General features: G+C 46.7%; 1 protein-coding gene across 3 annotated transcripts; it reads right to left on the bottom strand.

The window, feature by feature from the left end:
• Positions 1 to 581: 581 nt before the first annotated feature.
• On the bottom strand, positions 582 to 13,531 carry RAD1 (RAD1 checkpoint DNA exonuclease). 3 transcript variants are annotated; one of them, XM_090037928.1, is made up of 5 exons: positions 13,283 to 13,531; positions 6,578 to 6,686; positions 3,126 to 3,384; positions 2,209 to 2,307; positions 582 to 1,864 (listed from the first exon to the last, which is right to left on the bottom strand). In XM_090037928.1, exons 1-5 carry the CDS (start codon positions 13,529 to 13,531, stop codon positions 1,681 to 1,683), a joined length of 900 nt encoding a protein of 299 aa, XP_089894054.1. In that variant the 3' UTR covers positions 582 to 1,680. The 3 variants fall into 3 exon arrangements, with proteins under 3 accessions (XP_089894054.1, XP_089894056.1, XP_089894053.1); XM_090037930.1 differs by having other exon boundaries at positions 584 to 1,864; positions 13,406 to 13,531; XM_090037927.1 differs by having other exon boundaries at positions 586 to 1,864; positions 13,235 to 13,531.
• Positions 13,532 to 13,704: the final 173 nt, after the last annotated feature.

The following is a 13,704-nucleotide window of genomic DNA, read 5'->3' on the forward strand; positions in this document are numbered from 1 at the left end:
TTGAAATGCATCAAGCTGGCTATGCTATTTCCTACATTTTTTGCTCTGGCTGCATCTTGTTGTACATATACTGTGGTTTCTTCCCTGCAAAACATGACTTTTTTCCAGACAGACAAGACAGAATAGACTTGCCTATTCTTGCTGCAACGGATAACATTAAATTTGTTTCCTTCAGACATATTCTCTGACTGAAGTGCAAGTCATTTTGCTGTCCAACCTGTTAGAGGAACTTGGAGAAACTGAGGGCCATCCTGAATAAACCCTGCTCATCTAGGTCTTGGAAAATTATTCAGGGAGTACTGGGTTTACTTTTATCTGTGATCTGGACACAGTGCTGCAGAGAGCAAGCATGACCTTCCCTTGAATGAGTGGCTGCTGGCCTTTGCTCAAGAAACCATCTCCTCTGGTAGCCTGAGAAGATGGCAGAGTAGCGATTTGAGGAGGAAAGTGTCAGTCATTGAAAATGGCCCCCTTCACATTATTCTGAAAATTGTTGCATTTTGAATCATCTGTCCAGTGCTCCATTGGACACTATATAGTTCTTGGGAATAAGCAAGACCCGAGGTTTTTTAAATGTAACTGCAATTTTTATTGTCAGGGAATAAATCTGATAATTTAAAAAAAATACAAAACCATTTATAAGTGCTGCAAAAAATGTAAATTCAGTAGGTCTGGGATTGTACATGTGTCAACAGTCAGACAGGCAATCAAAGTCCATGGGACTCGTAATAGGGACAAGGTATAGTATTTTATCAATCATTCTATAAAAGAACATTTCACATTTCTTCTTAAACGCATGTTCCTGGCCTCTTTCCTTAAAGAATCAAAGCAGAAGCCTTTGGTCTAGAGAGTGGTAGGAGAAGTATGGGGTTTCCAAGAGGGTAGAAGGGAAGTGTCATTTAAGGTAACAGATTTCAAGGGCAGTCTCCCTGTATTAGAGAAATACAAAAAGTGTTTGAGATTCAGTCCAAGTAACATGGCCAAAGTGCTGTGCTGCAGACGATTCATACTGGACTGCACCCTACCTTGCCAGTGCAACACAAGCACTAGTGCTGTAGACAGCAGGTAACATTCATCCCAGATGCCATTCCAGGGTAGACAACTGACTATGTCTGACAAGTAAGCCATTTGTAAGCACTAAGAAATCAGATGCCAGGTCACCTTCTTGCACGAGCAATCTTTTGAGAAAAGTGATTTTTGTTTGATCATCTGAAGGTTTCTGCTGTCTAGTACATGCCTTAGCCTTTGTTCGCTGTCTATAATGCCTTGTCCATGATCAAAACAAACCACAGCAACAAATGGTAGATTAAAATACTGCACGTGGTACAGACTAATCAGCATAACACCAAAATCATGTCACTGTGTTAATATAACATCACTGTGACTGGTGATTCCATTCCCAAAGGCTGTTTGGTCAGCATTTCAAGTGGGCAGAAAGCATAGCTGTATGTAACACATGGTGCAGTAACTGGCACCTTCATCAGACTCTGCAGAGGTTGAGAACTAAGCAACCTTTTTGTTTTGTATAGGGGTTGCTTTTGGGCCAGAAAAATAGTGGCATTGTAGCTGTCTGTTCTCTGAATAAAAAGGACTTTACTTTCCAGTTCTATTAATCTGACAACTTTCACTTAAAAATGTAAGGTTTAATATCCCGATCAACCACTTATGACCTTCAGAATGTTATAGTTCTGTTTCAGCAACATCCTCATCAGGGCAACAGTAGTATTCCACAAAACAGATCTGTCCATCTTCATTCTTAATCATATACTGCAGCGAGAGGAATCCCCGAGTATCTGTTCGAATAGATACTTTACAAGATAAAGCCAGCGCCTTAGTAGATGGTTTGAGCAATGAGATCTTATACCTACAAATGAAAAAAAAAAAACCTCTTTCAAGTACATTAACATGATAACTAACTGATTAATAGCCTAATTCTGATTAGTGAGATATCCAATTGTAGCAGCTATTTTACATTCTGGTTTAATTTTTCTCTAAACTGGCAATAGGCATTTTGCTCCAACATTTTTTTATCACTGAGGTTTTAATCAGGAGCACACTTCTGCCAAGGGGGAAGAAGGGGTTTATATTATATACTTGATGTGCTAGGGAGAGAAATATTTCAATATATCTAGAAACTTCTTCGAGTTTCATGGCAAAATGGTATTAACAGCCAAGCAGTGCTTTGCTATTACTGCAGTGATCACCCACCTGTTTGTCTGGGTCTGGTTACACTGAAACACTTCCATTAAATCAGAGTCCTTGGGATAGTCCAGATGTGCACTTCCTGCATTCCCAAAAGTAGATAATCTAAAAGACCAAAATATGTTGCGGCTAAGAACTGATACCAGCCCTACAAAAATCTGACAGAAAACTAATAGCAGGTAGTTTTCATGTGTAACTTGGTAGGACACTCAACACTATATATAGTAAAATGAATCTCTCTAATTGGGTGGAGCTGGGCTAATTCAGCACGGGGACTGAGGCTGTCCAAAGTCCTGAATGTAGCGGACAGTGGCTTCATAGAAAGCTACTTTACAAGGAAGACTGATTCTTTATTGTATTACACTGGCATAGAGAAGACACATTCTGTTACAAGTACCAAGTGTTCTCCAGCACTTGGTTCTGGAGCTTCTAGGAACAGAGAAAGCTCATGACCCCCGTGCTAGCTCCTGCAAGATGCACCTTCTTAGCCTGAGGAGACAATCACCCCTCTCAAAGCTTGGCAAACCCCAGGAACTTACTCTGAACAGCCAAACATGCTAAATGAAAAGATCTGAAATGTGTTTATAAAATACCAGGTAATAAGAGTTGCACCTGTGTGTTGTTCAGGTGAACTTGATTACCTAACTTCAAAAACAAATACACACCATAATTGTCAAAAGGATCAGGTTGAAAAATTTGGGATCCTGAGAAACAAGCAGAGAAAAATTGCTCTAAAACTTCTCTGAATAATCAAGAGCGTTTTTACATGGGACAGAGTAGAGTGTAACAACAGAAGGTCACAGATGCTCAGACAGAAACCTAAGGAATGGTGCAAACTTGTACACTGCAAAAGAGGCCACAATGATTTCAAACCATGGAAAAAAGTGCTAAGCATGTATATCCAGACAGGCATTTTCAGTTACCTGAAATAGGGCTTCTCTGGTGACATTGTAATCTGCAGAATGTCACTTGTCATGTCCAATTCAGCAAATGCTTCTCGTAGCCCCTCAGACTGCAGGATAATTTTATTAACCACATTTGTGCTGCAGAAATCAAAATCTAGCATCTCTTCAGGCTCCTGAGTGTTAATTTTACACACGGTCACCACACCTCCTTCTTCTAGGAAGAGCGTCAATGGGTAGCCATAGCCACAATAACACATCCGAAGAGCTGTTGAAGTCCCTGAAAGGAGAATGAAATAAGCAATTGTTATCAGAGAGACAGCATGGCCTCCTACCTTTGCAGATTTGGGTTTTACCCACACTTAAATCATCCAAAATGAATTAAGTAAGCTCAGCCTAGTTTATGGCAGCTCCTGCCTGAGCGTAACACTACACAGCAAATTAAATAAGACTGTAGCCCAGGTGACCCATCTTGAAGCCAATGTGGATGACAGTGGTAATGAAGGTGTAGCAGTGCAGGTTTCAATGTGAACTACTAACTCAAGCGAAAACCTTCCAGAAACTCTTGGTATGTACTTTTCTCTTCTCCACCACTATTCCCTGTGTAAGTTAGAGTAAAACTAGCACAAACAAGCTGACCTATGCTTCCTAATTCCTTCATTTTCCTGTGCAGCCAGAGCCCGAGTCTGTAACATGAGATCATGACATGATTTAGCAGAACTGACAGTGTCATTTGAAGACACACCAAGAACAGCAGACGTGCCTGAGGTCAATACTGAGATGCACCGACAGAAACATCTGAAAAAGCTCCGACAACATTTCTGTCATGGACAGGAATCCTGACAGAGCTGTTACTAGTTTCATGCATCAGAAAAACAGTTTTGAACTATTTTTAGGTAGTGAATTCTTCTGGGATTCAGGAACCCAGTAAGAATGCTACTTTTTCTTTCTTTTCCCTTAACAGATGAATAGGAACAATTTCACCTTCATAGGAAAAATGCAGTATTTCACATAAAAAAAAACCAACAACAGTCAAGCAAAAAAAAAAGCCATTTTTAAAAATATATTCAAATCACAATCCGTTGAAAAACACTAAGCAACAAGAACACAGGTTGACTTACAGAATCAAAACCACAGAACAAGTTGTGTGGCTATGAGACACTTGTCTGCTCTGCAGTGTGCCTAAGGCTTAAAGTCAAATGCAAGAGTCCTTCAACTACCTGAGAAATAGGGCTGTGCAAAATTTCGCTGGGTGTTTCAATTCAAAGCTGTTTCAATGTGTTTTGAGCTTGAAACAGTGAAATTGAAATGAAACAAAAGCCTTTGAATCAGCTTTGAAACAAAACCAGGGCACTTGAAACGTTTCAAAACATTTTGAGTTTCAAAGCCAGGCTTACTCGGTCCCAGCCAGCAGCAGCAGCATGCTGTCATCCCAAGCGTGGATCCGGGGGCCACATCCCCTGGGAGGAGTCTGGCACAGCCCCATAGCCCTCCCGGGGGTGCAGGCCCTGGATCTGCATGTGGGATGACAGCATGCTGTCGCTAGTTACAGGCCCCTGAATGACATGAGGCTGCCGCTGCTGCCTTGGGCCAGTGGCAGCAGCAATCTTCCCAGCACTGGCACGGTTTGCGCTGGTCCCAGGCAGCAGCAGCAGCCTCCTCTCATCCAGTGCACAGACCCAGGGGCCCGTAACCCCCGGGAAGGCTGCAGGGTTGTACCAGACTCCTCCCAGTGAAGCGGGCCCCCGATCTGCAGGCTGGATGACAGAAGACCGCTGCTGCTGCCTCAGGCCAGCAGCAGCAGCAATCTTCCTGGGTGCAGGGTGTGCCCAGTGCTGGTCCCAAGCAGCACTCCTTGCATCCAGCATGTAGATCCGAGGGGCCGCAAACCCCAGGAGGGCTGCAGGGCTGTGCCAGACTCCTCCTGGGAGTGCAGGCCCCTGATCTGTGCACCGGAGGCTGCTGCTCCCAGCAAGTATCATGAGTTTTGCTTTGAACACTTTGAGGTGCAGTTTCCCAGAAATCTCTGCACCTATCTCACTGACACTTGGCATGCTCTCCGAAGGGGCTACCATCCCTGCAACTGTCATCCAAATCAGGCAAGAAATGACTAAATTTTAGATGTTTTCATTATTCCCCATTATAGCCTATGCATGAACTGTCAAAATGTGTCAAAACAGTGAAACAGTTTCGAGAAAACAAAATAGAACCGTGCCTCGAAACTAAACGAAATGAAACACTGTCCCTTCGAAACGGTGAAATGGAATTCAAAATAAATGGTGCCGTTTCACACAGCCCTACTGAGAAGTACAAACAGAGGAAGGATGCTCACAAAGTTAACAGCCCAGGAACTGGACTCCGATCTGGATTCAGTTCATGGCTCTGCACAGGCTTCCGGTACAAACTTGTGCAAGTAATAACTGCCTCAATCTCCCATCTGTGGATAAATGCACTGATGCTCACATGCTGTTGTGGGATGGAGGCCAGAGAACTGCTTTGAAATAGATTCGACTATTCCTGAATTGTGAGAGTGTTTCTTTTAGGAGACTGTTCAAGGGCAGCAGAAGTCTAGTGGACTGGCTGTGGCGTGAGGCTCAGTGTCCTGGTCCATAATCTGCCACTGTCTTTCTGGGAAAACACTTAGACTTGTCACTTAGTCCGCCTCCTTCCCTTTCTGTGTAAAAGCTGTTTGCAGTTTCCAGACTGAGCGCAACACACATTCTAGGGTTGACATGGACTGTACTACTTTAATGCACCAGGTGCTACTGATATTTTCCTTCTACATGCAGCAATTATCCACTCTGTGCCATATCTGTGTATGATCACAGGAAAATTCCTCTGCTATTTCTGTTTCTTTTACAGATCTCACTGTCATTGTCTTTCACTCTGCCTTTCAAACTCAGGACTTCTTGTCTGGCACCATTGTGCCCCCTTAGCTACAGCTGTGCCTGTGACAGTGATGGAGTTCAGGCTGGGTACCGAAGCCTCCTGGCCATCACAGCATACATTTGCAGCAGCTTAAGCTGATAGCAGATACAGGGTTGTCCAACTTCAGAGTGACTGGGGCTGCACACCAGCCATGGGCACTGGGCCACACACTGCATGGGACAAACACTGTGCACGCTCCTGGAACCCCCACGCAGCAAGCAGAGTGAACCATCCCCCCACCCTCCCAACCCACAGGGCAACAAGTTTACCAGCCCCACTCCTGCCATGCTGCCCCTCCAGCTAAGCTGCTACAGCAAAAGCAGTGGGGAGAGTGATGGCCCAGCAGGAAGTCAAAGGCTGTCTTTTAACTCTTCACGGGCTGCCAGTTGACCAGCCCTGGCCTAATCAATTAATGGCAGATGCTTTTTCCAAGGCAACTTATGCTTTGAAGTAGAAGAAAACTTGCAGAACTTGAAAAGCTTATGCTTGTGGAAGCCCCCGGGAAACATCTCTATATAGTCACCAAGGACATGCACACACCATACCTGGCAGGGAACTTGTACCAAAAATGGTCAGGCAGTCGAGAAGAACAGTCAGATTGATTCGAAACGTCACGGACTCCTCCTGAACAACAAATTCTTGAAAAATCCCTGCCTGTAGGAGAGAAGGAGTGATGGGAAAGAAAAAGGCAGGCGGGCGAATCAGACATTTGTTTCTTGTGGTATTCTACAATTCTAGCGACTTAAACTTCCCTGTGAGTACATACCTGTCACCCTTCAGCTCTCCGTATGATGCAAAGTGAGCATCATGTAAAATACAACATTTGTTCATTATCCTATATAAATTGGAACATTACCAGGGAAAGGGAAACCATGCAAGTCTGACATTTAGGTAATGAAGTTTTATAGTTTCAAAGTGAGTTATAAATGTTAAAGTCTAAAGCTTTTCCCCTCTCAGCAGATGTTCAATGGGCTGCAGAGCTTAAATAAAATCATCTTGATTTTTATTTCTGGCTACATTTCTGCTGTGATAGGTGCTCTTGCCCTAAGAACCAGACACTGTTAAGACAGACAAGTATGCAGAAAGCAGGCAGAAGAGAACATTTTCCTAAAAAAGGACATGACTTCTTAAAATCCAAAGAAATAAAATCTAACAAGAAGTCAGAATTTACTGGGGAAAGTCTTTCTGGACTTTCGGAAGGCCTTCAACACTGTCTCTCACCCCATTCTCATTAAAAAACTGGGGGACTGTGGTGTCAACACCCACACAGTCAAATGGGTCACTAATTGCCTGGAGGGCCGCACCCAGACAGTGGTGGTGGTTGGGTCATTTTCGACCTGGAGGGATGTGGGCAGTGGGGTCCCCCAGGGCTCGGTCCTCGGGCCCGCACTGTTCAACATCTTCATCAGTGACTTGGATGAGGGGGTAAAAAGCACCCTGTTCAAATTTGCTGATGACACTAAGATGTGGGGGGATGTAGGCATGCTAGACAGGAGGAATAGGCTGCAATCAGACTTAGACAGATTACAGGGGTGGGCGGATGAGAACAGGATGGGTTTCAACACTGACAAGTGCAAGGTGATGTACCTGGGGAGGAAGAACCAGCACCATACCTACAGGCTGGGGAACCCCCTTCTTGCCAGTGCAGAGGCAGAAAAGGATCTTGGAGTCATCAGTGATGCCAAAATGAACATGGGCCGGCAGTGTGGGGATGCAGTCAGGAAGGCCAACCACACCCTGTCATGCATCCACAGATGCATCTCAAGCAGGTCCAAGAAGGTGATCCTCCCTCTCTATGCAGCACTGGTCAGGCCGCAGCTGGAGTACTGCATCCAGTTCTGGGCACCGCACTCCAAGAGGGATGTCAACAGCATGGAGAGGGTCCAGAGGAGGGCCACTCGCATGATCAGGGGGCAGCAGGGCAGGCCCTATGAGGAGAGGCTATGGGACCTGAACCTGTTCAGCCTCCACAGGAGAAGGCTGAGGGAGGACCTAGTGGCCTGTTTACAAACTAGTCAGAGGGGACCAGCAGGCAGTGGGGGAGTCCCTGTTCCCCCGAGCACTGCCAGGAGTGACCAGGAATAATGGTCACAAGCTGGCAGAGGGTAGATTCAGATTAGACATCAGGAGGCGCTACTTCACTGTCAGGGTGGCTAGGATCTGGAACCAACTTCCAAGTGAAATGGTGCTGGCTCCTACCCTGGGAGTCTTTAAAACAAGGCTACACAAACACCTTGCTAGGGTCATTTGATCCCAGTACTTTACCCTGACTTGATGATCTGCTCAGGTCCCATCCGACCCTACAAACTATGAAACTGAAATAAGGGATCAACAGCAGTCATTCTAAATATATGCGAAGTTGGGTGACAGTGACCACAAGCTGATCATCTTCACCATCCGCCGTAAAGCTGGCAAGTCAGTCAGCAACATGGAAGTCCTTGACTTCAGGAAAGCTGACTCTGACAAGCTCAGGAGGCTTGTCAGTGAGGCCCTAAGGAACCACGACCCCAGGGGGAGGGGAGTTCAAGAAGAGTGGCTGCTCCTCAAGGGAGTGATCCTCAATGCACAAGCTAATTCTATTCCATCTCAGAAGAAAGGCAGTACGAGGGCACAGCAGCCCCCCTGGCTCTCCAGGGATCTAGCAGACCTCCTGAGGCAAAAACAAAGGCCTACAAAGGATGGGATTCACCTCCAAGGAGGAATATTCTGCACTGGTCCAGTCCTGCAGGGAGCAAACCAGGAAAGCCAAGGCTGCAACTGAACTCCAACTAGCTTCGACCATCAAGGACAATAAAAAGTCCTTTTTCAGACCCGTGCTGAACCAGATGGGACAACTGACTCCCAGGAAAAAGCCAACCTATTAAATGGGTACTTTGTGTCGATCTTTCATGAATCCCATGGGACGCCCATGCCCACCACAGGACAGGGCAGTCCAGGTGAGAGAGACTCCCTGCCCTCCATTAATGCTGACCTCATGAAGGAACACCTTGAGAGGCTGGATACCTTCAAGTCAGCCGGCCCTGACAATCTATACCCCAGGGTACTTAAGGAGCTGGCGACCATAATAGTCCAGCCTCTGGCACAGATCTTTGAGAACTCCTGGCACTCTGGTGTAGTGCCTGAAGGCTGGAAGCAAGCCAATGTGGTGCCTATCTTCAAGAAAGGGAGGAAAGTGGATCCGGCAAACTATAGGCCCATCAGCCTGACTTCTATCCCAGGAAAGATCTTACAAAAGTTTATTAAAGAGGCCATCCTTAATGGACTGTCCAACGCCAACATCCTGAGGGACAGCCAGCACAGGTTTGTTGAGGGTAGGTCTTGCTTGACCAATCTCATTTCCTTCTACGACCAGGTGACCTATCCCCTGAACAAGGGAGAAGAGATTGATGTCATATATCTTGACTTCAAAAAAGCCTTCAGTCTGATATCCCATGATCACCTCTTGACAAAACTGGCCAACTGCGGCCTTGGGTCCACCATGATCCGCTGGCTAAGAAACTGGCTCCATGGTTGGACCCAGAGGGTAGTAATTGATGGCAGTCGCTCATCATGGTGTCCTGTGACCAGTGGGGTCCCCCAAGGCTCTGTCCTTGGACCCATATTGTTCAACATCTTCATTAACGATGTGGACATTGGAGTCAGAAGCGGACTGGCCAAATTCACCGATGACACCAAACTTTGGGGCAAAGCATTCACACCACAAGACAGCTGGATGATCCAGGCTGACCTGGACAGGCTCAGCAAATGGGCAGACGAGAACCTGATGGTGTTTCCACCTTGGGAAGAAAAACCTGCAGCATCCTTATAGGCTCGGCAGTGCTACGTTGGAAAGCACTACAGAAGAAAGAGACTTGGGGGTCTTCATTGACCACAAGATAAACATGAGCCTGCAATGCGATGCTGCGACTACTAAAGCGACCAAAACGCTGGCTTGCATCCATAGGTGCTTCTCAAGCAAATCCCGAGACGTCATTCTCCCCTTGTACTTGGCCTTGGTGAGGCCGCAGCTGGAGTACTGCGTCCAGTTTTGTGCTCCGCAATTCAGAAAGGATGTGGAGAAGCTTGAGAGAGTCCAGAGAAGAGCCACATGCATGATCAGAAGTCAGGAAAACAGACCTTACAACAACAGACTGAGAGCCATGGGGCCCTTTAGCCTGGAAAAGCACAAGCTATGGGGTGATCTGATGGCCACCTATAAGTTTATTGGGGTGACCACCAGTATCTGGGGGAACATTTGTTCACCAGAGCGTTCCAAGGGATGACAAGGTTGAACGGTTATAAACTATTGCAAGACCATTTCAGGCTGGACATAAGGAAGAATCTGTTTACTGTCCGAGCCCCCAAGGTCTGGAACAGCCTGCCATCAGAGGTGGTTTAAGCACCTACATTGAACACCTTCAAGAATAAATTGGATGCTTATCTTGCTGGGATCCTATGGGCAGCACAGTCTGGGGAGGAGGGGAGCAGCCCTCAGTGATGAAAGAACAGATTAGGGACTATTTAGAAAAGCTGGACATATCTAAGTCCATGGGGCCAGACGCAGTGTACCTGAGAGTGCTGAGGGAGTTGGCTGAGGTGATTGCAGAGGTGCTGGCCATCATCTTAGGAAACTTGTGGCAATCAGGTGAGGTCCCAAACAACTGGAAAAGGGCAAATATAGTGCCCATCTTTAAGAAAGGGAGGAGGACCCAGAGAACTACGGACCATTCAGCCTCACCTCAGTCTCCAGAAAAGTTATGGCGCAGGTCCTCAAACAATCAATTTCTAAGGACTTGGAGAAGAATGTGATCAGGAACAGTCAGCATGGCCTCACCAAGAGCAAGTCATGTCTGACTAACATGATTACCTTCTGTGATGAGATAACTGGCTCTGTGGATGTGGGGAGTGCAGTCGACATGATATACCTTGACTTTAGCAAGGCTTTTGATAACATCTCCCACAGCATTCCTGCAAGCAAGCTGAGGAAGTATGGGTTGGATAAATGGACTGTAAGATGGACAGAAAGCTGGCTAGATCGCTGGGCTCAGTGGGTAGTAATCAATGGCTCAATGTCTAGTTGGCAGCTGGTATCAAATAGAGGGCCCCAGGGGTCAGTCCTGGGTCCAGTTTTGTTCAAAATCTGCATTAACGATCTGGTAGATAGGATGGAGTGCAGCAAGTTCATGGATCACACCACGCTGGGGGGGAGCAGCAGATATGTTAGCGGGTAGGGCTAGGATTCAGAGTGACCTAGACAAATTGGAGGATTGGGCCAAAAGAAATCTCATGAGGTTCAACAAGGATAAATGCAAAGTACTGCACTTAGGACAGAACAATCCCATGCACCAGTACAGGCTGGGGGCTGACTGGCTGGGCAGCAGCTCTGCTGAAAAGGACCTGGGGATTATAGTGGACAATAAGATGGATATGAGCAGGTAGTGTGCCTTTGTTGCTGAAAAGGCTAACGGCATACTGGTAGTTATGTTAGTAGAAGCATTGCCAGCAGATAAAGGGAAGTGTTTGTTCCCCTCTGTTCAGCAGTGGTGTGGCCACATCTGGAGTACTGTATCCAGTGTTGGGCCCCCACCAGTATAGAAAGGACATGGACAAGTTGGAGCGAGTCCAGTGGAGCGCAACACAAATGGTGAGGGGGTTGGGGGATATGACTTATGAAGAGAGGCTGAGGGAACTGGTCTTATTTAGTCTGGAGAAAAGGAGTCTGAGAGGGGATTTGATAGTATCCTTTAACTAACTGAAGGGTGGTTACAAAGAAGATGGAGCTGGACTGTTCTCAGTGGTGGCAGATGACAGAACAAGGAGCAATGGTCTCAAATTGCAGCAAAGGAAGTTTAGGTTGGCTATTAGGAAAAACTCTCATTAGGAGGGTGGTGAAACACTGGAACAGGTTATCTAGACAGGTGATAGAAGGTTTTTAAGGCCCAGCTTGACAAAGTCCTGGCTGGGACGATCCTGCATTGAGCAGGGGGTTGGACTAGATGACCTCCTGTGGGTCCCTTCGCTTCCAAGCCTAATTTTCTATGATTCTATGTCAAGAGGACTGAACTGAGTACTCTCAAGTTAACCACAGGAATCATGATTTGAAGTACGATTCCCTAAAACGAATGATGTCTGAATGCAGAGTACTTTGAACTCCTGAAATAAATTAAATGCCAGCTATTAATGACATCTGTAAGAAACTATCATAAAATATATTTTAAGGTGTATGGCGGGGGAGGGAAGATAAGCATGAGTTACTTTAGTAAAGATGAAAAAGAGGCATTTACTGCAATGGCATTAGGGAAAAGGAAAGAAACAAGGCTGAGAATCTGCAGTCTTCACCACTGCAGCTCTGAAGAATGACATTGACTCAGGAGAGCAACTGCATCACGTCCCACAGGGAAGACATTTAGGACAAGGCACAGGGGAAGACACCGATAGTGAAAAATCCTGTGTTGGCACCAAGGGATGGGCAGGCTGATACACTGTTCAACCCCCTCCTCCCCTCACCCAGCTTGAAGTGATGCTTGGGTCCCACTGTCCAGCTCACTCCCATGGTTTTGCTTAGTCCCTCACCACTCCTCCCAGACAGACCGTACATCCTTTGTTATTCCAGGCAGCCCTTACGTCACATATGCCAATTCTTTTCTTTGGTCTCTCTATTATCTCCCCAGTACGCCTCCTATTCCCATGTCTCACAGTGACTTCATGCTATGTACTTTCTTGTACAAGACTTGCTTCAAAATTAATGGCATGTACTGAAGCCAAAATACAGTAGGAAAACTACCCCCTCTCTGCTACAGCTGAATGCAAGTCCAGTATTGCTCAATATAGAAAATGTTTTGCCCAGTGTTGCCAGGTGTACAATAAATATCATGTTTATATGATAATTTCAACCCGTGTACAAGGTACAATCCATCACAGTAAACGTGTTCAAAACACACGACAATTTTTGAGGCAGTGAATTGAACTCAAGTCCCTCCCGGGAAGTCTGAATTGACTTTTGGTTTGCCATCAGCCCTGTCTTATGATGGCCTATTTCCAATTTGATGACCCAGCTTTCACCTGCTCGCCAGCAACTTAGCTACCCGTTTACAAACACTTTTTTGCCTATTTTGGGGGGTACGATCTTTTTTCAGCAAATACGCTCATGCTAAGCTTCCCAGGAGTTAATCTCCTCTCGAAGACCCGACCGCGCGGGCCGGGGCCGGGGCGCGGGCAGTGACCTGGATGAAGGCGGAGGCCTGCAGGCACTTGGCGCTCTCCACCGTCACCTTGAGGCCGTTGGCAGTGGCCGCGCACGTGGCGACATCCCGGAAGTGCACGGCCCGCAACATGGTGGACAGGTGCCGCGCCTTATCCAGGCTGGCAGCCAACACGTAGCGCGTCCCGCTCGCCTCCGCCTCGGCCCCGGCCCCGGCCGGCGGCAACAGCGGCATCACAGCGGCGGGCTGGGGGGAGCGCTTTACGGCCGTCGTAAAAAAAAGGCTACAAGGCTTGAGTCTATACTTTACGGCCATCATAAAAGACACATCGATTTACGGCCGTCGTAAAAGAAGGCCGCCGGCTGGAGTAGGGGTGCTTTACGCCCATCGTAATATGGCGTCTCCAGTCTGGATATTAGCGTCACAAAGCGCTGGCCACAGCGGAGGCAAACCATAGAAAGGGAAGCGGTACAGCGCAGAGCGCCAACTTC

This window comes from Crocodylus siamensis, chromosome 3, assembly GCF_052110815.1.
Source record: "Crocodylus siamensis isolate JL-2025a chromosome 3, ASM5211081v1, whole genome shotgun sequence".
In the NCBI taxonomy this organism is placed as follows: Eukaryota; Metazoa; Chordata; order Crocodylia; family Crocodylidae; genus Crocodylus; species Crocodylus siamensis.